The following is a 23,383-nucleotide window of genomic DNA, read 5'->3' on the forward strand; positions in this document are numbered from 1 at the left end:
TGAGGGTGAAAAAATATTAATCCCTCTTGTGTTAATTAATTAATTTTTCTGGTTAAATTAAAATTAAATCCTAAGCCAGAAAATTAATTAATTTAGAGTAAAAAATAATTATAGAGAAATTAAATTTTCTCCAAGTGGAAAATAATAAAAAAAATTCGTAGGTTAAATTTTAGACGCCTCCCACCAAGGGAAAAATAGATATATTAATAAAAATCAAGCCCTTGGACCTTGCTGGTTAAGTCAAAGTCAAAATTTCGAGGAAATTAATCCAAAATATTAATTTTTGGATTATTAAAAAATGAGTTTTAAGTGAAATTCGAAATTTTCCTCAAAATAAATATTTTCGATGGCAAAGATTAAAAGATAATCAAATTATTATCAACGGTCGAGATTATTTTGATGAGAATCAAGCCAACTAGCTGTTATTTTCCCACTTGGATGATTTCTCTATAAATAGAAGCCTTTTTGCTTCTCAAGGTATTCTAATTTTGGGCTATCTATGGATGATGTAAATTTGTAATGCTAGTATTGAGTCATTGCTCTGCTGCGAACGTTTTAATATCATAATAATTTTTTTTTGGGGTTTCGTTCATGGTGTTCTTGTTCCATTAATCTGTGGTACATGCTAGTTATGTGCTAATCTTATATTATGTTTCATTGTTATATAAATTGTTATTTCATTTGTCAATGGTAGGGCATTCTATTGGTAAAATGTAATTTTATCTTAGGTTACGGTGCATCATATGATCTAACAATTTGGTTTGAGAAAAATTATAGAGATCTATAGTTACACTAGTCCTTGGTCTCCAAGTTCACAGACTGTGGGAAAGAACCGACCTTGTTTGGGCTCTAGGAATTTTTATATGGTGTTCTAACTTTGCAGAAGGGTGTGGCCAATATTCTAACTTTCGAAAAATACATTTATCCATTGCCATTATTCAGAATTTATTTCTCAAAAAATTTATTTTACAAACATTGTATATTTGTAAATATTTTGTATGTAATTTTTTAAAAATAATTTTGTAAATTATTTCTAACTCTTGTTTTGCAGCAACTTGGGTTATGTGTTTATTTTGATTTTTGTATATATATATATATATATTGGGGTTTTGGGAAATTTTATTTCATTTGTGCAGGTGAGCTTTGTTGACCACTACGTGTCAACGGCCCATAACAGAACACCCCCTTTTTTCGCAAAAGAGATAGCGCTTGATCGATGTGTTCGTGCTGTACAACTATCATCATCAGTTTCACTTCCAAGATGTTATGTAAACACTTTCTACATGTGTATGATGTAAATAATTCCAATAGATCTGTGTCATGTATGTAATTGCCTAGGTAAACCTACTTTTTTGGTGATGATCTACATTCTAGGAGGTTTTTTCTCACTGATCCATTTTCGGATAGTTGACAGAGTTTTCCTTCAGTCTTACCCCAAAGTCGGAATGTATTTTACACTAGGATCTTAGGCGAGTCCTAGTGTTCTAAATCTAGTCTATGTAAAAGTGGTTTGGGAATAGTCCTAACTATTTGGTTAGGTTATTTTATTACAAATTGCTTAGTCTGCTGGATTATATTTGTGTCGTAGAAATGGGTAGTCTGTGAGGGTCTATCACAAATGGGTTTCCCCTCTTATGATGTAAAAAATATGAAAATCATGATGTAAAGTGTCTTGAGGGTTGGAAAAATAATTTATTTCCACATAGGTTAATTAATTAAATTTTCTGGCAAAAAATTAATTAAAATCTTAAGCTAGAAATTTAATTGATTCTAGGTCTTAAGTAAATTTAAATTCTCCGAAGGCAAAATTTGTCGGTCCTTAAAAATCAAATTTTAAAAGGTCGCGAGACTAAAGTAAATTAATTATTTTGATAAATTTTAAGCCTTTGATCCCCGGGGTTAAGTCAAAGTCAACATTTTGAGGAAATTAATTCAAAAATTTAGTTTTTGAATTAATTAAAATGCATTTAATTGAAAAATTCGAATTTCCTCAAGAATTTAAAATTTCGAGAGATTAGATTAAAAGAAATTTTAATTCTCATCAATGGTCGAGATTGCTTTGACGAAGATCACTCGAACTAGCCGTTGGAGGATTTATCTTTAAATAGGAAGTCATTTGTCAGTCAATTCATCTGACCTTTGAGTCGTGTGCTAAGCGAAAATCTCTTGTGTAATTTTTATTCGGATAATAAAGAAAGACTTTGGGGTTAATTTTTGCCGGTGTTACTCTTCATGGAAGCACTGTAAGATGTGTCGTTTTTCATGTGTAAATTTTTTTTAGCCATTAATGATAGCTTTTGAAGAGTGATTTGAGTACAGGTATCTTGTTTAGTGGCTGGGGTTTAAGTTATAATTTAAATTTTGAATGTAATAGCAGGTATCTCTATTTATTTGAATTTTATTATCATTTTTTCGCTCTATTTTGATGACTGGATTGAGTTTTGTAGGAAAATCTTGATTATTAGATCATCGGGCGTTCAGGGAAGTTTTCAGTTGGACTAGCCAACTCCCGTTCCGTGTTTTCTAAAGAGCCCAACTTAATTTGATCTCGGGTTTATCATAAGATTTTTATTGGTGATGCATGAAGGGTTTTGAGCTAAGCACCTCCTTTAAAATTAAAAAATTTAATTTTTTATGTGCGAAATTGATAGATATGGTTGTTGAGAGCCTTTGACTATCAAATCTGGGAGCGGAGTTGGATTCACACTCCTCAGATCTGATAGATCTACCATTCTTGTACATACATTTGTAAATTATTTGGGTTTTCTGACTTGGGTTTTTCTGGGTTTTAGTTTTATCATTGTACATATCGTTTGGGTGTTTTTTTGTTACCTTGCAGCCACAGATCTGAAGAATAAATCTGTGTAGAGTCCAGATCTAGGCCCTGGAGGGTAAGATCTGGATCTCTGGGGTTCATCAGCATCATCTTGTAGGAATACTATTCAAATTAATTTTGCAGTCCAAGGGTTTTAAATTTGTTTAATCTGGAAACAATTTAACAAGGGTTTCATTAATAAACTTGAAGCTTAAATATACATTGGCGTGAAATTCGTTTTCCTGCGTTATCTTAAGTTTCTGGCTTCAATTCCTTTGCTACCTAGGGTTTTCTGGAAAATTTAGAATTTTTTTTATTATTATTTGCGTTTTTACAGCTCCAAGGCTGCCTTCAAAACCCGTGGATTCCTCCAGCCCTCAAATCTTGCCTTCATTGCATCTTAAAACCCTCTTCTAAACCTGCGTTATTCCTCAAACAAAAACTTGCGTTCTCCTTTATCGCTACCCATCCGCACTTCTGCCCACTCCCTCCATCCGCAGCCTCCTTCCCTCATTCCTCCGCTGCCAAAACAACGAAGTCTCTCCCTGCCGGCGTCCATTTCCTCATCCCTTCCGTCATCCAACAAGCAAACATAAACATGCACGCGTGTACCTGTCCATCAGTGCTGCCTAACCCTTGCGATTTTCTCCTTAACCCGCTGTCCGTCGAGCCATACTTCTCCCTCGCTGCCCCTTTCTTACTGTCCGTTTGACCTCGATCCCCCTTCCTCACCATCAAGCACTTCCATTCCGCCGCCATACCTGGATAGCTTCAAACGCACACAAACATAACAAATAAAAAAAAAAACATTTGGATTGTTTTATTTATTATGTTTGTAAGTTTTGGTTAGGGTTAGCATTTGACCTTTTTTTATTTTTTATTTTTCATTCTATGCCTTAGGTTAGATTCAATTTCTTTTAAATTCGATCTTTTCTTTTTTGACTTTTATTTTTAATTTTCGATTTGATTTGATTTTTTTCTTTTAACTTGTGATTTTAATTTTTTTATTGTTATTTTCGTTAAAAACATAAAAAAATCAATAAAAATTTCTAAAATCTAAAAATTTAAAAAATCCAAAAAAGATAATTTTTTTCTAAAACATAATTTTTTTCTAAAATATTAAAACATTAAAAAATCTAAAACATTTGGAAAATCATACAAATTCTAAAAAATCTAAAAAAAATCCTAAAATTAAAAAAATCTAAAAGATTTAAAAAACATATAAAAAATCTGAAATTTTTAAATTCTTGGTGCTGTGAGAATTAATAATGAAATAAATTAAGGGGTTTGTGCTTAAACATTAATTTTTTTTTAATGTGGCATGTGGCCCATTAAAAATTTGATTTATTAACCTATTGATTTGTTTTACTTCTTTATTTTTCACATTAAAGCAATTGCCTAAGGAATAATTAAAATTCTAATTCAAAGTTCCTTGGTGTTATTTGGTGATAAATGCATTTTTCATGATTCTTCCATGGTCAAGGTGCGATAAATGTTTTAAATTATATTGGCTATAAGAGAAGGTTAATTGTTCTAGATATGAATTCCTAACGAAAATCATTTTTCTGGAATCTCTTGCATGATACAGTTTTGGGCATTTATCTTGATTATGCCTGATTTTCACCACTCGTCACATATTGGAAAATTGCTCCGGATAACTTGTTTTCTTACTTAATCTATGGTTAATTCAAATTAAAGGCATTGGTCTGTAGTCGTTAAAGTGGAAAAAGTCAGGAAAAAATCGGGATTAAATCCCCAAAATGCGATTTTTTTGGTTGGTCGATTAAGTCGGCCGATTTTTTCCCAGTTGAAAAAGTCGAGATTAAATCGAAAAAGTTGAGATTAAATTGAGACCTTTTCCAAAAAATCCTGAATGAGGTAGTTTCTTTAATGATTTTATATCTTTTATTTTTGAAAAAATCAGAATTTTATTGAAAAAGACGGGATTTTAAAAAAAATGAATATTTTGTATTTTTTTAATTTTGCCGGCTTTCTCAAAAAACTCCCGACTTTAACGACTTTTTCAACTTCTGGACTCTTGCCGATGACTTCGACTTTTTCCACATTGCATTAAACTTATGATTGCGTCTATCTATCTCAATTGACTGAGACTTATTCTAAATTCATCAAGTTGTTCATCCTTAAAATCTCCTAGAGCCCATGTTTCACAGGCTATGCTCATTCATTCACCTTAGGGACTACCCCTTTTGACTTGTCTAGGAGAGAGTCTAAACGGAGTAAGGATTAGAGTGACAACCCTTACTCTGAGCGTTGTCGCGCTGCCTAGACACTTTGTGTGACAACTTTTTTTGGCGCCGTTGTCGGGGATATTTTATTCTTGGCGTTTCAACGACATTTCTTCATCTTTCATCTTTCTATCATTCATTTTAGTCGGCAACGCCAACATTTTTTGTCGTCGTTGCCGAGGATAGAGTTTTTCTGTCCTTGGTTTCCTCGACATCATTTTAATCATCTCATCTTTTCCGCCATTCATTAGCCCGTCAAGCGGCACAACATTCCTGGCGTCATTTGATCTTTTCATCGCCTTATCTTTCGTCATCTCATTAATCGTTTCATCTGCACTTTTAGCACCTGGACATTTCGGTTCATTTCTTGTTTGGGTGGCGACTCCAGTTATTTCATTTATTATTTCTTAGACAAGCTCTCCCTTATATCTAGTTGTTTTTGCCTTTTGGATCCTAGAGCTAGATTCATGTTCAAGTGGCGACTCCACTTCTTTCATTTCTTACAAGAATTTCTACTAGAAGCTCGCTTCTTGTGGATCTCTTGATTTTCTTGAGCAGGGGTCTCTCTCTAGCATCCATTTGGTCCCTCCTTATCCCTTTAAGCAAGTCATCATGGATGACTTGTTTACCCGGTGTCATTTTGATAACTTTCTCGATGATATGCCGAAAGATGCCATTCATAAATTGCCTTTGTTCTCAAGTGGTGATTCAGCTGCTGCTAGAAAGCATCTATGTAGGGTTACTCATACAATAATCAGATATTGTCGTTCTTCCCAATATAAACATGAAGATGTCAAGATGCATCTATTTGCCTTTTCTTTAGAGGGTGATGCTTTGAATTGGTTTCATAATTGTCCTGAAGATTCTTTTGCTTCTTTACAAGACATCATCGATGCTTTTAAAGATAGATATGGAGATCAAGGTGTCTCGCCTTGTGCCTCTAGTACTATGCAACAAGATGAAAATAATCTTGTAAAGGATCTAACTGTCAATGAAAGATTTCAAGACAATTCTCCATATTAGAATGTGCCATCCACTTGTGCCATTGTAAGACGAATCCATGAGAGTGGAAAAGCAGGAATAAGTTATCAAATTAGTGTCGACAATGAAAGGGAGAATGATAAGCATCTTATAGAAGAACTAAAGCAGTTGGTTAAAGACATGCAGTTCAGTCAAACACAACTGGTAAAAAATATGGAGCTTAATCAAGAAAAAATTATAACTGATTACATCTAGGATATGAGAAATTTGTACACTCAACTGGAAAAACGTGATGAGGAGATGGAAATCATGAAAATTAAACACTCCGATTATGTAGCCACCGTAGTAGAAAGGTGTGCTCAGAATATGGAGGCTATGAGGACCGACATGGAGAGTCACCATGCTAAGGAAATGGAAACCATGAAAGCTAATCATGACAGAGAAATGAGCTCTATGCAAAATTGCTTGACGACAATAAAAGCAGATAATGACAGAGTAATAAAAGATATGGAAGCTGGTCAGATATATTTTCAGAATAAGTTATTGACCATGGAGGAAAATCATGCCAAGGAAGTCAGTGCCATGAAGGTTAAACACTCTAACCAGATGGATGCCATAACAATACAGGTATAGAAATTTCAACATCGGTCAGAGGAGGAAAGAAACAAGGAAACGTCATAAGCCTCCTTGTCTGCTGCAGCAAGCTCCATCTTATTATGAGGAGGTCATCTGTTCCATTGAAAAGTGGCTGATTGAAGGTGACCCAGATAAAATGGAAATTAATAAGAATCAGATGCAGAATGAAGAAAGACATGTCACACATATCTTATATACTTCATTTGAGAGTTTTGAAGCAGAATGTTCCACATCATCAATGATACAACCTACCACAAAGAAAAGACGCAAGAGAAAGAGAATGAGAAAGCGATTTGATGCATCAGATGGCCGCGAGCAGCTTGGTTTTCAGATAGGAAGAAGTCATACCGTGTGCAAGATTGGACATGGTACATCTGAGAAATAGCCGACAGATTTTCCTGAAAGCAGGCAAATGCTCAGTATGCACTATATTGAACACATTTGATGCCTTGGGGCATCTTTGAATTGTATTTCTAAAGATCCTAAACTCATCAAGCATTCATCTCTTATGTCCCTTGCTTCATTGTTCATGATCTTGTGTTGGCAAAGTGGTTTTAATTGGGTTGCCTCATTTGCATTTTTGCATTCTAAGTGTTCTCATATTTAATTTAGCTCACTGCTGTCATAAAATTTGAGCATAAGTGCATAAAGGTTCTTGGTATTGGCTAATGCTCTATTGTGGAAAAGATTGACGGCATTGGTAACATTAAATATTTTTGAAGTGTTTAGACAATTGGTTAAGTGGCTGAATACTAACGCATAGCTTTCTTGTGAGTTCCATAATCGAAAAGATCATAATTTTGCACTAAGTAACTCACTTATCAATCTCAAGAGTTGAATGTCTTATTGAACGATTGACATTGCTTAAGTTGGTAATTCAAAGGATATTGGACTTGGGCATCTTAATGTTTAGTCACTTGTTCCTTTTGGAGATCTAATTGTTTTTATCATCATTGTGGCAATCTCTTAATTAGTTTTTTTCATTCTTGTATTGTCTCTAAAGGACCTTAGCTAATTGTTCTAAGTTATATCATGGATAAGTGCTCTATTCTTTCTTATAGCCATTATTGTCATTGAGTTTATTGTTCATGGTTGAATTAAATATCTATTGTGGATGATAATTTATCTTTCGCATATTGATAAATTGTTATCATTTTGAAGAGCATTAATCTTGTCTTTGCTTTATACTTGAGCAATTACCTCTTGGTTACATTAGATATATCTCTTACGCATTGTTGAATTTGAGCACTCTATCTTGTGGTTAAGATTAATTGTAACGAAGTACTCAAGATCATAAGTAATCTTACCTCAAGAGAACTCAATCACCTTGCACTTGCATTTTAGGCCTAGTCTTGTATTAATAAATTTACCTCCAAGCCTAAGCTTGGTTGATAGAAAGATAGGACCACCTTTCATCTTGTAGCTTGCGAAGGATAGACTCTCTTTAGTGGTTAACACGGTGACCTTGCAGTCGTTAGAGCCACAATCTCTGCAACACCAGAAGCATTAGGTAGTTAGATTTCAAGGGGAGGTATCGTTAACCAAGCCTTTGCTTGCTTTGCCTTGACTTCTCTCTACAACTTACTTTTGAGACTAGCCTCAAAATAGCTAAGGATCAAGGGATTCACCTAGTTAGGCATTTAACTAAAATAAACCAAGACTTTGCATCTCACCTAGATTGTAGGACTTGCACTTCATATAGGATAGCTAAGCATCTCTTAAGCAATGATTGTTCATCCAATCATTTGGTATATAATTGATATAAAACAAGTATTTGACTCCATAAGGCACTGGTCTCACTAAAATAATCCAATCTAATCTATTAACTTGCTAAAATCAACCAAGTGGCTAGGCCATTCAATTGTGTCTCTCAGACTTGTTGGTTGCCAACAAATCTCGCATTCTCACATTCCATAGGGACTACCCCCCATAGCCTGCTGTTGGGAGACAACTAGAACGGAGAGGGCGGGGATCAGAGTGACAACCCCCGCCCTGAGTCATTGTCGCACTGTGCTTGTACAATTTGAGCAACAACACTCCTCTCAAGCACTTGGGTAGTGCTTGAAATGTCATTGCAAATGGTCAAAACAACTTTGAAACGCCACTTGCTGTTCTGTACAATGCATCCAATCTGCTTTGTCCCTGTATTGAAATTTCAAGGCATTTCAGGTACTAGGACATGGCCCAAGTTTGCATTTCCTGCAACTTAATTTTTTATTATGATAACTTGATAAGTTTGCAAGGATGTGCCAGATTAACCTTGTATGGCTGTCTCTGTCTTAGTGTCTCATTAATTTGTGTAGTTATCTTTTTCCGTCCAAGTAATTTGAATTAGACTAGTAAATAGAATGATAGCAATCTTTGGTAAAATCCGCTCGGGCAGAAGATCCATGGGATTGTAAGATTAGTAACAATGTAGCAGCCTTGTTGTCAATATTTGCTTATGAACATTTCTGAGAAATAGAACATGCACTTGCCATGGTTTATGTCCATGTAGATTTAGGAGACATTGTTGGCTAGTAAACTATTTATTTTCTTGTTTCTATACCATCTACTTTGCTTCAGATCCTCATTTCATATGGCCGGAGTTAATTGTAGATCTATCATATAACATTTTGATTAATTGTTTGATTTTCCATTTTTCTTCGAAAGAAGCCTTCAGCACTTAATATCTCCTTTTCAATGCTTCCTATATTATCTATTTCAAGGAGACTTTTTTATGTTTCCATTTTGAAGGTGAATGCATGCTTTTTTTTTCCTTCTAGTTAATTTCTCTTCACTTTTAATGCAGATGCTTTTCTCTTTCTTGTTCCTTTTGCATGTTTAGAGCAAATGTTTTATTCTTGGTCTTTTGTATTTTCGATTATCTTTTTGGGTTATCTATCCATAATTTTTAACTGTGGAAAATTCTATTGCATGTAAGTGCAGGTTGCTGAGAGGATTCGTAAAGATAAACGAGTTAGTGTGATAGAAAGGACAAACTTGAGATACCTTTCTGGTCTTCCACAAAATGTGGATGTGGTCACTCTGGATCTTTCTTTCATATCAATACTTTTGGTATGTATGCGTCAATGGAAACATGGTTTACTATCTTTCTCCAGTGATTCAAGTGATTGATTTTAGTACTCAAACATTCAACCACTCTACATGCTTGATAATTCTGTGAGGCACCTTGTTGCCGTTTTACATTCAGAATGAGCAAAATCATGTAAATTTTATCTTTTTTTGTCATGCATTAGCGTCAATCTTGAAATTAATGAGTCAACTGCCAACAGAATTCTGTGATGTATTTGGCTGTAGTCACGAGGAGCCATCATTATATTATTATTCATATGAAAAGTGATGGTTACAATGAATGAATAGTTTGGACTTATATAGCCCTGAATAAGAGTGGTTACATTGAATTTTCATGGCCTTGACACATTAATCCACTTATAAACAACGATATTAATTAATCTATTCAGTATGTTTATATATACCCAATTATGTATGTTACAAGTCATTCACCCCTTGAGATGCTTTGTCCTCAAAGCAGTAATAAGGATTGATGTCGGAGTTCAACTTCCACCATAGCTGAAAAAAGGATCCTGTTTCCCCTCCTTTTAGTAGAGGTACCAATGGTAATTTTTTTGCATTTATGACTCATATTTTGATAAGACGGGCAGATTAATGACATGGAGTAGCCCTCCTTGATGGGCTGGTTGCATTCTGATTTTTGGGCACCTTCACGTTTCCCAAGGCAGTTCACTTTGTTTGAGACACTTCAAAGTTCACGTATATGAAGACATTTTTCATACTTCCTGAGGCAGGTTTGGGGCTGTTTATGGACACTTGGACACCTCCTATGCATGCCACATGGAAGATCCTTGAGCGCTGTCCTAGTCACTTTGTGAGATGATTTGTCTTATTTTGATTTTCGATTTGCGCCTATAGCACCAATGGCAGCAATTTGGGGCACTTTGGATGATTTGGAGGGGCTGTATGGATGATGTATCGCTCTCTTAGTTTTTGGATGATGTGTATGTTGCTTGGTCAAGATGTCTCGAAGAACAAGTGAGCTGGGATGATGGTTAATTGTATTATATTTTGACGTCACTTGGCTGGATGGGTGTTTTATAACCGAAAATTTGACCTGTAGAAGCATCTTCCATGTTTCATGGGATGCCTTGACTAAAGGCATGACCATGTGCTTTCATTTTGAGCATTATTTGATGGTGTTTGACCACTATATCACTTGGTTTATGGAGCTGTTCTAATGATGCTGCCATTTTGATCGGATCTTCATGAAATCTTTGCAGTAAAAAGAGAAGGATGTTGAAGACTTTTTAACTTGAAGACACTCCACTATGCTTGAGGCCATTCATGTGGCATTTTCAAAGGAACATTGACCACTTGCACCAATCAAGGTGTCTTTGGAGGCTAGGTATTGGCATCTTGGACCATTTACCCCTTGGGTGGATTGGTGTCTCTTTTTGGGGCATTTTCTCATCAAATCATTATACATGTGGCTTGATGACTTTATTTTTTGGTTATGATAGATGACTTGATTTTAAAAGTTTGTTAGATTTAGTTTTCTTAGGCTAGATCTAAGGAATTAAATCAAATAATGATATTTTATTATAAAGAAGTAGATCTCATTCTATAAATTGAGGAGAGCTTCCTCATTTGTATTCATGGTTGGATTGTAAGTGCACTCTTTTCCTTGGAACTTAATGGAATTATCTTTGTTGGAGGAATTTTGGTGTTAAAACTTAAAGAGCTTATCTATGTGGTGAATTCTTTTGGTTTAGAAGCTTTTCTTTCTTGATTATTCTTCTACATCATTAAAGGCATTACTGTGATTGTTCAAGACTACCATAAGACTGCAAAAATCGATCCATTTGAAGGGCAACTTTGTCACTTGTAGGGTGGACGTCTAGGAGTTTTTCTCACACAGTCTCCTTTATTGGTTTGGGGTAAGTTTTATCTCTCCTTGCTAGGCCATACACTCGAGTTCCTTAATAAGGGTTTTGATTCCACTTCACGCCATAGTTGATTTTGTGGTTGGAGGATTTCTGGGATCCCTTTTAGTGTGGGCGTGACTTCATAATTTTCCTTGTTTAGTCAGGGATTAATTTGTATTGAGTTCTAACCTCTTGCTCTAGTCCACAAACACTGGGTGACTAGCTTGATAGGTTTTTCTTCTCAGTCTCATCCTGCCACTTGATTCCTCTTGACTCCGTGCCCTATTAGGATTTTGGTAGTGATCTTCATGTCCTTTCATCACCTTTTTTCCCTTTTTAACAAAAAAGCCCTTAAGATCTCCAAAAAATATGTTTAATAGAGGCTACCATTGACGTCACCTTATGCTTAATTCACTTTGCCGTAGTAATCCTAATAGGGAAACCCCCCTTGAGTCAAAGGAGAGCTAGCCTAAAGCGAGATGACAGGTTGCTAAGGTGATTGTAGTTGACCTTCTTAAAGGTTCTCGTGAGATTGTGCATTGTAGATTGGGACGTGTTGATCACTGGGATGACACCTGATGATTATATGAAAGACTCCATGCCCAAGGATGATCTAGAGGACACTTGTACCATTAGATATCATCAGTCAACAGAGTTTTTTAACTCTACTTCTATCTTCTCATCATCTTTCTTGTTCCCAGATTCCACACCCTGTGGGGAATTGTAATAAGTGATACTAGTAATGATGTGTTTTGAGTGTGTAACAGGCTTAGGATGTTGGAATTCGATCAACAAACGAGTACACCTTAGAGTGTTTTCTTTATCTAGTTAATTATCCCTTCTTTTTTAGAGGCGGATAATTTTTTGGGTTTTTTCACTCACTTTTTACCCCAAAGTCGGGGTGATAGTTTGAAAGTTGAGCCCCTAATACATCTTAGTGTTTAGAGTTGATGTATATTACCATATTAGATCACAAAAACAATTTCATGGAATTTGGTTAGGTCCAAGTAGTCATTTTTAATTTTTTTTATATTTTTCGCATATCAAAAATTGCAAATAAAATTCTATTTAAATTGTAATAAGTAGTCTAGAGAAGTTGTATGGGGTATGAGTAATCAAAATTACACCTCTCACACTCAACTTTCTGCTATGACACACTTTGAGGGTGTTGGACACCTAATCCTAAAGGGTTAGTGTGGAATTCGAATGGACAAAAGCAGTCCAAGAGACCTTGGGATCTGAATCCCAAGAGTCACATATGTGTACTATAAATGTATATCTATTGTTAATAAAAAGTACTGAATGATTTATCTTTCCCATTGTTTTTACTGTCCATGTGTGTTTAACATGGTATCAGAGCCGCTTGTTTTTCTGTGGCCCGTTATGTGCATGTCATGTCAGTGCTAGCCCTCTGCCATATTCTTTTCCAGCGCTCCTGACATGCTGCCTCTGCCATATAACGCATCTGTCCAAGCCATTCTGACATGTCTGTCTTCCCTATTCTATTTATGAGACCTGCGTTCTCTGTCCATAAACGTTCACTATTCATAAACGTCTGCCAGTAGGTGACTGTTCGCTGCTCCTCTCTGCCTCCGAGAAGAACTGCACGCAGTTATTATTATTGGAAGAAGCTCCTGGTGTTGGGTGGCCGTTACTGCCATTATTGTTATTATCATTGGTTGCAATACGAGTTCGTCAGTCGTGGTCTGGTCATGAACGCCGTCCGGCGGGTTTGATAGTTTCGTACTAGTGGACGTGGCAGTGGTACTGCTTCCGCCGTTTGAGAATCCCAGAGCTCCCTGACGGTAGAGTGAATCAAGTTGTTGAAAATAAGGGCAGGTCTTGGAATTCTCAGGCCTCTTTCTGTTACTGTCCTTGGCTTTTCTGAAATATTTGTTTATGTTCTCCCACTGTTTACATCTGGATGAAATTGTCTTGCAAGTTTTCGATAAGCACTTTTTATTTCTGATTTACTGGCATTCCGCGACACTGCAAGAATACTATAGTAGTCCGATTCTGCCCTGACAACCAGTCTATGTCCTCTTTGTTGAGAACACCGATGATATAAGCTAGGATCAAATATTGAGTTGACAGATTCTTTTGCTATAAAAAAAAAAAAAAAAAGCCTGCATTTGATGAAGCCAGGGAATTTCCTCTACTCCAACTGTTGCATTGACGATTAGTCAATCTATGTGACTGCGTAATGGTGACTGCGTTGAAGACTGAAGACTGCGTTTTTGGTATCCTAAGAACTGTGGTATGCTGAGAACTTTGGTATCGTTTTGTATCGTAAGAACTGTGGTATGCTAAGAAGTGTAGATTGCCTTCAATTTTCGTATTTTCCCTCAGACGATGATGTAATTGCGTATGGATATGAATTTGTAAACCATTATAAATATTGTTTTGCAAAGGGACACCAACGCTAGGCGGTATATGTGCTTTTAACGCTGTGGGTATATGCGCATTGACCGTGTTTGAGTATTATATGGTAATCAGTATTGACCGCTATTATTATTGTTCGCAAAATTATTTTTGGATTGAAGCAAATGCATTTATTCTGTTGATGCCAGATGTCTCCACCTAGAACAAACCCTTGTAGCACTATATCGATCTGGCAAAGGGGAGAAAAAGGAAAATATGCGCATTAGGCACCCATCGTCCAAGAAATTTATCGGTGATGGAAGTGAATTACACCGCTTCCATTTCTTAAATTCCCCCATTTCTTTGTCAATTCTGGAAACCAATAACGCCTGCTGATCAGTAGCTTTGATGCGGAATTCAATCTTGCCTACCACATAAAGCTCCTCCAGACCCTTCAACACGGGGCGAATAAAATTTCTGTGTATCAATTGATCTCAGAAAAGGCGGCACGACTTCAGTATCCCTGGCAGAATGCCCATGCTCTCAGCTCAAATTCCTTAAACTGAGGGCAGAAGCCTCCTTGAAACCTGCCTGCAGATGAGGCCTCTTTCCGAGAGGTCCTTCAACATTTGGCGCCTGCAGCGTGGTCTTGCTAGATTTTGTGGTAGCAGAAATCTACTAGTGAATGGATAAAGGAACTCGCAAATTCACCGACTGAAGAGTGCAGGTAATGGATGCTCCATGTGTTGGCCGATGCTCCTCGATATCCTGGTGTGAGGCATGCTGGTGCAGACATGTTTGATAAATTACCAACTAACTAAGCAATCTTTTATGAAGTGGATTCTGGATGATTAATAAGTTGAGCATCAGCCCTGGTATTTGATGGCGAACACAAGTTCAGCATTATGCATGCTGCGTTGCCTTTAAACGAGTTGAAGCGGATCCCTGTTCTTGAATTGAAGTTTACAAGTTGTGGTCTGTTTATTTTGAGTCCAAGCCATTCCTGTACCAACTGGTCAAGTCTAATTACATTCAAGTCTAATTACATTCACTATTCTACTGAGGGATGAGTTTTTTTGGTATTCTGGGACTGATATTCCAGTGAAGTCTATTGTTATCCATTAAATAGCACAAAGTGTCGAACCTCTGTTGCTAAAGTAAACACTAAGTTGAAGTTTTCTGGGCAGTGTGTATACCAGGTTTCACTATCTCTGAGTTTAGTCATCTTTTTTCAAGTAATATTCTGTTGAGGTGAATATTCTGTTGAGCACTTGTTCAGATTCGAACTCGGATTGTTACCTGGATTGTTTGCCTTGAAGGAGTTTTATTTGTTGCAGATCCGATTTGTTGGGTTGATCTTCCAATGACCAACAATTTTTTATGACTTGGCACATGCTCAAGCAGATTTTAAGAGCAGTATTGAAGCCACCTCGAAGCAAATTTGGTGTTGTCCATGGAACAATTTGAAACAACCTCTGAGTGAAGTGATTCGTGGAGAAGTGATTAGCATTGTGAAGTGAATTTGAAGCATTTTTGAAGACATTTTTGAAGTCATTTTTTTGCAGTTTCTTGTAGAGATTTTGGAGTAGTTTCTTGTAGAGATTTTGCATGATTTCCATAGCCGCTAGATGCTCTGAAGTTTGAAGTTGAGGACAACGCTCATCTTCACATTTATATATATTTTTTTGCATTGGTGATGTTATGTTCCAGTTCATTCTTGAAACGAACTGTGGACTGTTGATTTACCATGTGCCCAATTGTACCAATGTTTATTGTAGCTTGACGAGAAATGTTTATTGTAGTTTAACTTGGTAACATCCAGCTTACTCAGGTCCTGCTCCATCAACCATTTTCGCAACATTGTTGCCACTTGATAAGCCCTTACAATATCTTGTAGGAAGAGTACAATATTATTTTTCTGTTGCTCTTGGCTCAGTTGTGTTTTTTAAGTGACATTGAAGAAAAATGGCCAGACTTGAAGATGCATTAAAGTTATTGAACATCCTAATTCATTCCACTGTTGATGAGATGGTCAAAGTTAACAAAGAAACTCTCTTTGACATCCAAACCTCTCTGCAAACTGCACATGAGAATATTGAGTTTTTGCAGCTTGAAACAAAACTACAGCAGGAAGAATTACACCAGTGGAGTCATCATTCTGAACCTGTTTCTGTTCAGAACAATGAAGCAGACTCCCATAAACAACAAGTCAATAATGTTACAGTTCATTCAGATAAAGCAGCAAAGTTACATGCAGATGCAGAGGTTCAGTCTGCACTTCCCAAGCCCATCATCAGACCTTGGGAACAACTTGTCCACAACAAGCACAGAACCGGTCTTGGATATGACAAGGACTTGTCCTTTCATATTCCAGACTATGCCAAGCCCATTCAGTTTCAGAGTGCTGGATTCATTTATGACAGTTCACCTGCTCCTTATGACAGTTCAGTTTCAGCTGTTCCAGATTCTGCCCCTCTTCCACAACAACAACAACAGATTGTGAAATGCCAACACTGTGACCGAGTTGGCCATTTGAAAGATCACTGTTTTGATCTTCATCCATGTAAGCACTGTCATAAAACCACTCATTCTTCAAACAGATGCTTCAGAAACAAACATCCTGCAAGAACAAAGATTCATCTAGGATGGATCGCTTCTTGGCAATGGGCATCAACAGCCAAGAAGATATTCCAAACACATGTCAGAACTTGTTCCAGAATATTGAACAGTGTTGCAGTTGAGTTTTCTCCATCTTCTCACCTTGTATCTTGTAGCTGACAGGGGGGGAAATGATGGTCATCTACAAGCTTCAAAGTCACATCAAGCGAGCCTGAGCCACAACCTGCCACACCAATTTCAGAGTTGCAGCCAGAGACAAAGATGCCCGTGAACACATATTGAGAACACTTCCTCTAGCAGAAGACTCCAGCTTCTTGCCAGCTTTGGAAGAGTTCCAGGAATTGCATTAAGCATTCCAGAGTTGTTGGTCATCCTTAAACCATCACAGATTGAGAACACTTCCTCTAGCAGAAAACTTCATTTTCTTGCCAGTTTTGGAAGAGTTCCGGGAACTGCACTAAGCGTTCCAGTGTTGGTGGTCATCCTTAAACCACCGCCCTTTTTTACCAACATTTCATAGAGCACATTCAGCCTAGTGCTGCCATGCATTTTTACACATTTTGTATTACAGCTCTCTTCTTGGACTCATACATAACCCTTCGGATTAAGGGGGGGAATGTTGGACACCTAATCCTAAAGGGTTAGTGTGGAATTCGAATGGACAAAAGAAGTCCAAGAGACCTTGGGATCTGAATCCCAAGAGTCACATATGTGTACTATAAATGTATATCTATTGTTAATAAAAAGTACTGAATGATTTATCTTTCCCATTGTTTTTACTGTCCATGTGTGTTTAACAGAGGGGTTAATAATGTGTTTTGGATCTGTTGACCCTACCGCCTACACCTACCTACAAGTTAGTGAGAAAATCCTTCAACCCCACAAGGTGTTGTTGGTGATAGAGAACTTAGAGAAAGGGTTGTCACACTAATCTCGACTCTCTCCGTTTGAGCTATCTCCTAGGTTAGCTAAGGGGGGTGGTCCTTAATGAAAAATTAAGTTAAAAGATGTGAATTTCTAGGGGAGTGCTATAGTGAAAATGGATTACTTTTAAGGATCTATGAGCAAATATGAAGTGAACAACTTGAAATAGCAACGCCAATTATTAATATGACAAAAACCATAAAACCAGTGCCTTATAAGGAATTTTCTCATCAGTTTAAAGAGATACTTGCTCAAAGTAAAATGCAATGCTCTCAAAAGAGAAAGCAAAGTAACCCTAAAATGTAAACAAAAATTGTTAGCACAAGATATGTAAGATACGAAATGTTTTTGAAATAATACTCTTTGTAAATCAAAACATGTGAAACATATCTTGCCAAAACCCAAAAAATAGCAATTAACTTGGAAATGTAAAAGAACAGAAGTGCTAAACCAAGACATCAATATGCAATTAGACTTCAAGCATAAAAAGAAAGCACTTGTTTGAAAGGATTACAATACTTGCTTTTGGAATAGACTATGCATATAAAAACTCAAACCATCAAGAGATAAATAAAGTAAATGTAATGAAAAGTGCTCTTGGTTAATTTTATTAATTAGTTCTACAACAAGATTACAATTTAACTCTTCAATCCTCAGATCTCACCTTCGCCCAAAGATATGGATCTCATAATGAGGAGTCAATAGAGGAGCAAAGGATCTCTAAGATGTCTACTTCAACCAACTTATGTTGGAGGTAAAATTTTAATGAGCCTTGGGGCCTTCCTATACTAAAATGACTAGATGAAATGCAAATTGTGTTAATTTCCCAAATTAAAATAATGCTACATGCAAATGCTTCAAAGAGATTGATTTGCAATACTTAATAATGAAATAGTGTTCAACATAAGTTTCAATTATAACTTCAATTGGAGGAATAAAATTAGCTTACAAGTGTTGCATGTGTCTCATCAATGAATTAAAATGATACAAGTAATTTGCTTGAAAGTAAAATTTGTTTCAAATAGACAATGACAATAAGTTGCTCAAATATTCAAGATAACAATGTAGCATAAAAATGAAGCATGTATTCAAGTGCTCATGAAACAATTTACCAAGGTAAATGGTAATGAATCAAAGTTTGTTAAGAATATAAAATGTTTGCATGTAAATGATGAATTGCCCAAAGTAAAGTAAGTCAAGTTCGATGTGGAGAAGATAGAGACATCAGAGGAAAATCAAAATCCATATGTGCACATCAAGGGAAATCGAATTCCATATATGGCATAGTAAACTCATCCATGAGTGAATCCAAGTACCGTGATAACTCCAGTCAACAAATGCAAACTCAAACTAAGTGATGCTGCATGTGTAGATGATGCGCAGATAGCTCTACGTTGTACCCCTAGGAATTGCATGATTCCTCCATGTGCAACTCGTAGTCTGGCCAAGTGAAACTCGTAATCCTCAAGAGTGGAGTGGTAAGAGAAGAAGAACCTGAGATAACCGTGGGATGAAGTCCCACATAATCTTCAGTCCAAATATACTATGGAATATTCTTTCAGTGCATGAGCTCCTCTAATAAATTCGATTTTCCACATGTGCAACTACTGCTTTATCTCTGGGAAATTCGATTTCATGAAATAATGGTGTATTTATGATGCAGTGTGCTTAGTCATCTTCCACATGTCCATTGACTGAACTCTTTGACTAAGGATAATTTCCAAGTATATTCCACGTCATTCTATCACATGGAATAATTTATTTCTCTCTTTTATTTAATTCTAGCTTAATTAAATGCCACAATTTCCACTAAACTTAGGAAATGTGGGGTTTGAGAGCTCAAAACACATTATTAACCCCTCAAAGTGTGTCATAGTAGAAAGTTGAGGGTGAGAGGTGTAATTTTGATTACTCATACCCCATACAACTTCTCTAGACTACACTTATTACAATTTAAATACAATTTTATTTGCAATTTTTTGACCTGCGGGAAATCTAAAAAATTAAAAAATAACTACCTAGAATTAACCAAATTCCACGAAATTTTTGTGTGTGATTTAGTATGGTAATATACATTAACTCTAGACATTAAGATGTGTTAGGGGCTCAACCTTCAAACCATCACCCCGACTTTGGGATAAAAAGTGAGTCAAAAAACCCAGGAAATTATCCGCCTCTGAAAAAGAAGGGATAATTAATCAGATAAAAAAAACACTCTAAGGTGTATTAGTTTGCTGATCGAGTCCCAACATCCTAGGCCTGTTACAAACTCAAAACTCATTATTACTAGTATCCTATGTTGCCAGGAAACGTGGGTTTGGGGACGGGGACAGGTACGTCATTTTTTGAAACAGGGTGCGAGGGTTCGTCGGGGGTATATTATAATTTATATATATAATATATAAATATTATATTTTATAAATTATAATATATATGAATTTGTATATTTTTCAACTTTAAACAAGAAAACTAAAATATTTATGATTTAACCGTATTGATTTCAGAGGTTAAAGGCTGATCAAATATCCTCTTTCAAGAGATAATAGAGCCCAATTTATGTATCCTTATTTACTCTCCAGATTTCAAGATTTTTTCCAAATCCTGTAGCAGCTTGCCTACTCAAGAAATCAAGTTAATTGTAGAAGCTCTGACAATCAGCAAGTTTAAGTTCTTATCAGATGGAGCATGTTCCAGGTGTGTCCTTCGCAATGGCATTGTAAAATTTGGGAAATTTGCTCTTAAACAATATCAGACTTTGCCTTGTTAAACAACGATTTTTCAGAGAATAAGCTATGTTTATTGCTGATCCATCTCTGCTGTAGAAGACTGATTTTAATGGCTGAAGATCTATTATTTAAAGGCTGATATTCCATTTATACACTGCTGTAATGCTACCAGGTTCCACCGTTTTGACCTTCACTACATCTATTGGTGTCTAGTTAATTGCATGGTTGTTTATGCTCAGAAATTTTCATCATTTTAAGTTGTAACAGCAGTGAAAGTCTAATTCTGAGTTTATAAATAAGTTGTCTAGTTATTTGAAGCATTTTCCCATTGCTGCAATGACCACTGTCCATGTCATTTGAGAGAAAATATAAAACCAACATCTACAACAGTTGTCCTTCAACTATTTGATAAAATACCTCAATTAAGACTCATTGAAACTCAATTAAAAACTCAGAAATTTTAAGAGAAAATTGAGTATATTTGAGTTGGGAATATTACATCTACATTGACACTTTGCAATCATTTCCGATGTATCAAAAGAACCCGGTTTATGATTTCGAAGTCTCTGGTTCTTTCAAGAAGAACCGGGTTCTTCTTAGAGGTACCCATTCCAGCACCCGGAATGTGGGGACAAGAACCCGGGACGGGTTCGAGAACCCCACCCCTGGGTTCGGGAACCCGTGCAACATAGATAGTATCACTTATTACAATTCCCCGCAGGGTGTGGAATTTGGGTACAAGAAAGATGATGAGAAGATAGAAGTAGAGTTTAAAAACTCTATTGACTGATGATATCTGATGGTACAAGTGTCCATTGGTACATCCTTAGGCATGGAGTCTTCATATAATCATCAGGTGCTATTCTAGTGGTCAACATTTGGCTCCATATGTGGATGCATGCTAGATATGAAGTGATAGTGTGCAAGAACCTGGGATCTGAATCCATCGACAAAAGACATATATCAACAGTATTCATTCTAAATATCATCAAATGAAATCATGTAGAAAAGTGAAGAAATGAAAATTTATCTAAGAGCATAAATGACAATTTATTCACAAAATAAAACTAATTAAACAAAAATGACAAGGGATAAAGTTAGAAATATGATACAAAAAGATGCTCCATAGCATCCGATGTCCTCAATGAAGTTCATGCTCAGAACTTGCTTACTTTCAAGCAGATCCATGGGCTGCTTTTCTGATGTGCCCTATCCAATTCTAAATATTTGAGGACTTTGATCAATCCCAACATAGTGTTGTACATGGCCATAAGATTTACCTAATCCTTTCTGTTGTTTTCCTTTTTTCTCAATAGAATGTGATGTTGGTGTTGAAGTGATCAAAGTAGACCTTTTTGCCTGATCTTGAAGATTCTCTGATGGAAAATTCGAAGTGTCCAAGACTTCTTTGACCTTCCTTTGTCCATTATGCTTCTGCTCTGACATGGGTGGTGGATCAATCTCACAAGTATAAACTTGATTCCCCTCAATGTCCTTGCTATCCAAGTCTCCATCAATTAGCCATTTTTCAATGGAGTAAATGACCTTGTCATAATGAGATGAAGATTGCTTCAGTGGATCAGGAGGCTTATGATTTATTTCTTTGTTCTTTTCCCACCTGCCATTTGTCCTAAGCTGGAATTTTTGTACCTGTAATCCTTCCATTTCCTCCATGTTAAGTTATGGTATATTCTATGCTTATAACAATTTACTTCTTTTTCTTATTATATTCCACAGATTAGCGATCACATGTACATAAAGTAAAGTGCAGATAGAACATTAAACGGTCGACAGAAAACAAGCCAAGACAAGAGACACAAGATGTGGCGGCTAGCCAGGGACAAACCCCACAATGTGAGGGGAAACCCTTTGATCAAATCTTCTTTTATCTTCAATAATTCAGCGGAGAGAAATAGTACAATAAATTTGATTTATATCAACAGTAGCAAACCCTAGATCAGCAGCATCAGCATTAGTGGCTTCATCATCAAACTAGGGTAGACAATATCTCACAAACCGACCATCGGATCGGCATGATTCCACCACCAAAGGTTGTGGCTTCCAGAGGAGGTTCAGATGAACCTACAACGCAGTTTAGATGAGGAGATCTTCTAGTCCACGCAGGTCAAACTTTACTTCTGTAGTTGCAGCTTCAGTGTCGGCAGCTTTCGGTTTCAAACTAGGGCAGTCGATATCTTGCAAACCGTTTGTCGGATTGACTTGATTCCACCACCAAAAGTTGCGGCTTTCAGAGGAGGTTCAGATGAACCTATAGCGCAGTTTAGATGAGGAGATCTTCTAGTCCACTCAGGTCAAACTTTACTTCTGCAGTTGCAGCTTCAGTTTCGACAACATTCAGCTTCAAGCTAGGGCAGTCGATATCTTGCAAACCGTCCGTCGGATTGACTTGATTCCACCACCAAAAGTTGTGGCTTTCAGAGGAGGTTTAGATGAACCTACAACGCAGTTTAGATGAGGAGATCTTCTAGTCCACGCAGGTCAAACTTTACTTCTCTAGTTGTAGCTTCAGTTTCAGCAGCTTCCGGCTTCACATGTGTGAGAGAGAGACCCTTTTCTGCGTAGTAGAGAAGAGAGAGATGTGATGAGATGAGTGAGTCCAAATGAGGAAAAGTCCTCCTATATTTATACACAATGTTGGTGTTTGAATAGATGCGACTGTTGGGCTTCTGAGCCTACATGAGTTGTACTTGATAATAATTCCATAATCAAAATAAATTCATACCTCCATGAATACTTATCGGAATCAGATGATCTTTATATCAATCCTACACCTCTCGACGAGAGGAATCTAATAAAAATATTATCAGCCATGAATAAGATGACCCACATGAAGTTTGACCTTAGTTGCCAATTTTAACACTCCCTCTCAACTAGGGAGAACTTCATCTGCAATCTATCTGATGGTCACTACTATTCATCCAACAAATGCACTGCCCTGTACAGCCTGACCCTTGCCTTGCTCTGCTCTATTCTGCCTGTTCTGCGTTGTCTTGTTCTGCCCTATACTGATCTGTATTGTTCTGCTCAGCTCTTGCATTGTTTTGTTTTGCTCTGCATTTGTCCGAATTATGAAGAAGAAGAAGAAATGATCGAGGATGTATCATACGGACT

The 23,383-nt window shown here is 36.6% G+C and overlaps 1 protein-coding gene across 2 annotated transcripts in view; it reads left to right on the plus strand.

Moving 5' to 3' along the window:
* The window catches only part of LOC149183571 (bacterial hemolysin-like protein), a 398,103-nt gene that overhangs the window by 202,034 nt on the left and 172,686 nt on the right, over positions 1–23,383 (plus strand). For both annotated transcript variants that reach the window (XM_089418766.1, XM_089418767.1), the window contains exon 6: positions 9,607–9,735. In XM_089418766.1, the coding sequence (XP_089274892.1) occupies positions 9,607–9,735 (129 nt within the window). The remainder of the gene's footprint in view (positions 1–9,606; positions 9,736–23,383) is intronic.

Source organism: Pinus tabuliformis, chromosome 3_2, assembly GCF_031772625.1.
Source record: "Pinus tabuliformis cultivar Carrire ecotype Pingquan chromosome 3_2, CPIR1, whole genome shotgun sequence".
In the NCBI taxonomy this organism is placed as follows: domain Eukaryota; kingdom Viridiplantae; phylum Streptophyta; class Pinopsida; order Pinales; family Pinaceae; genus Pinus; species Pinus tabuliformis.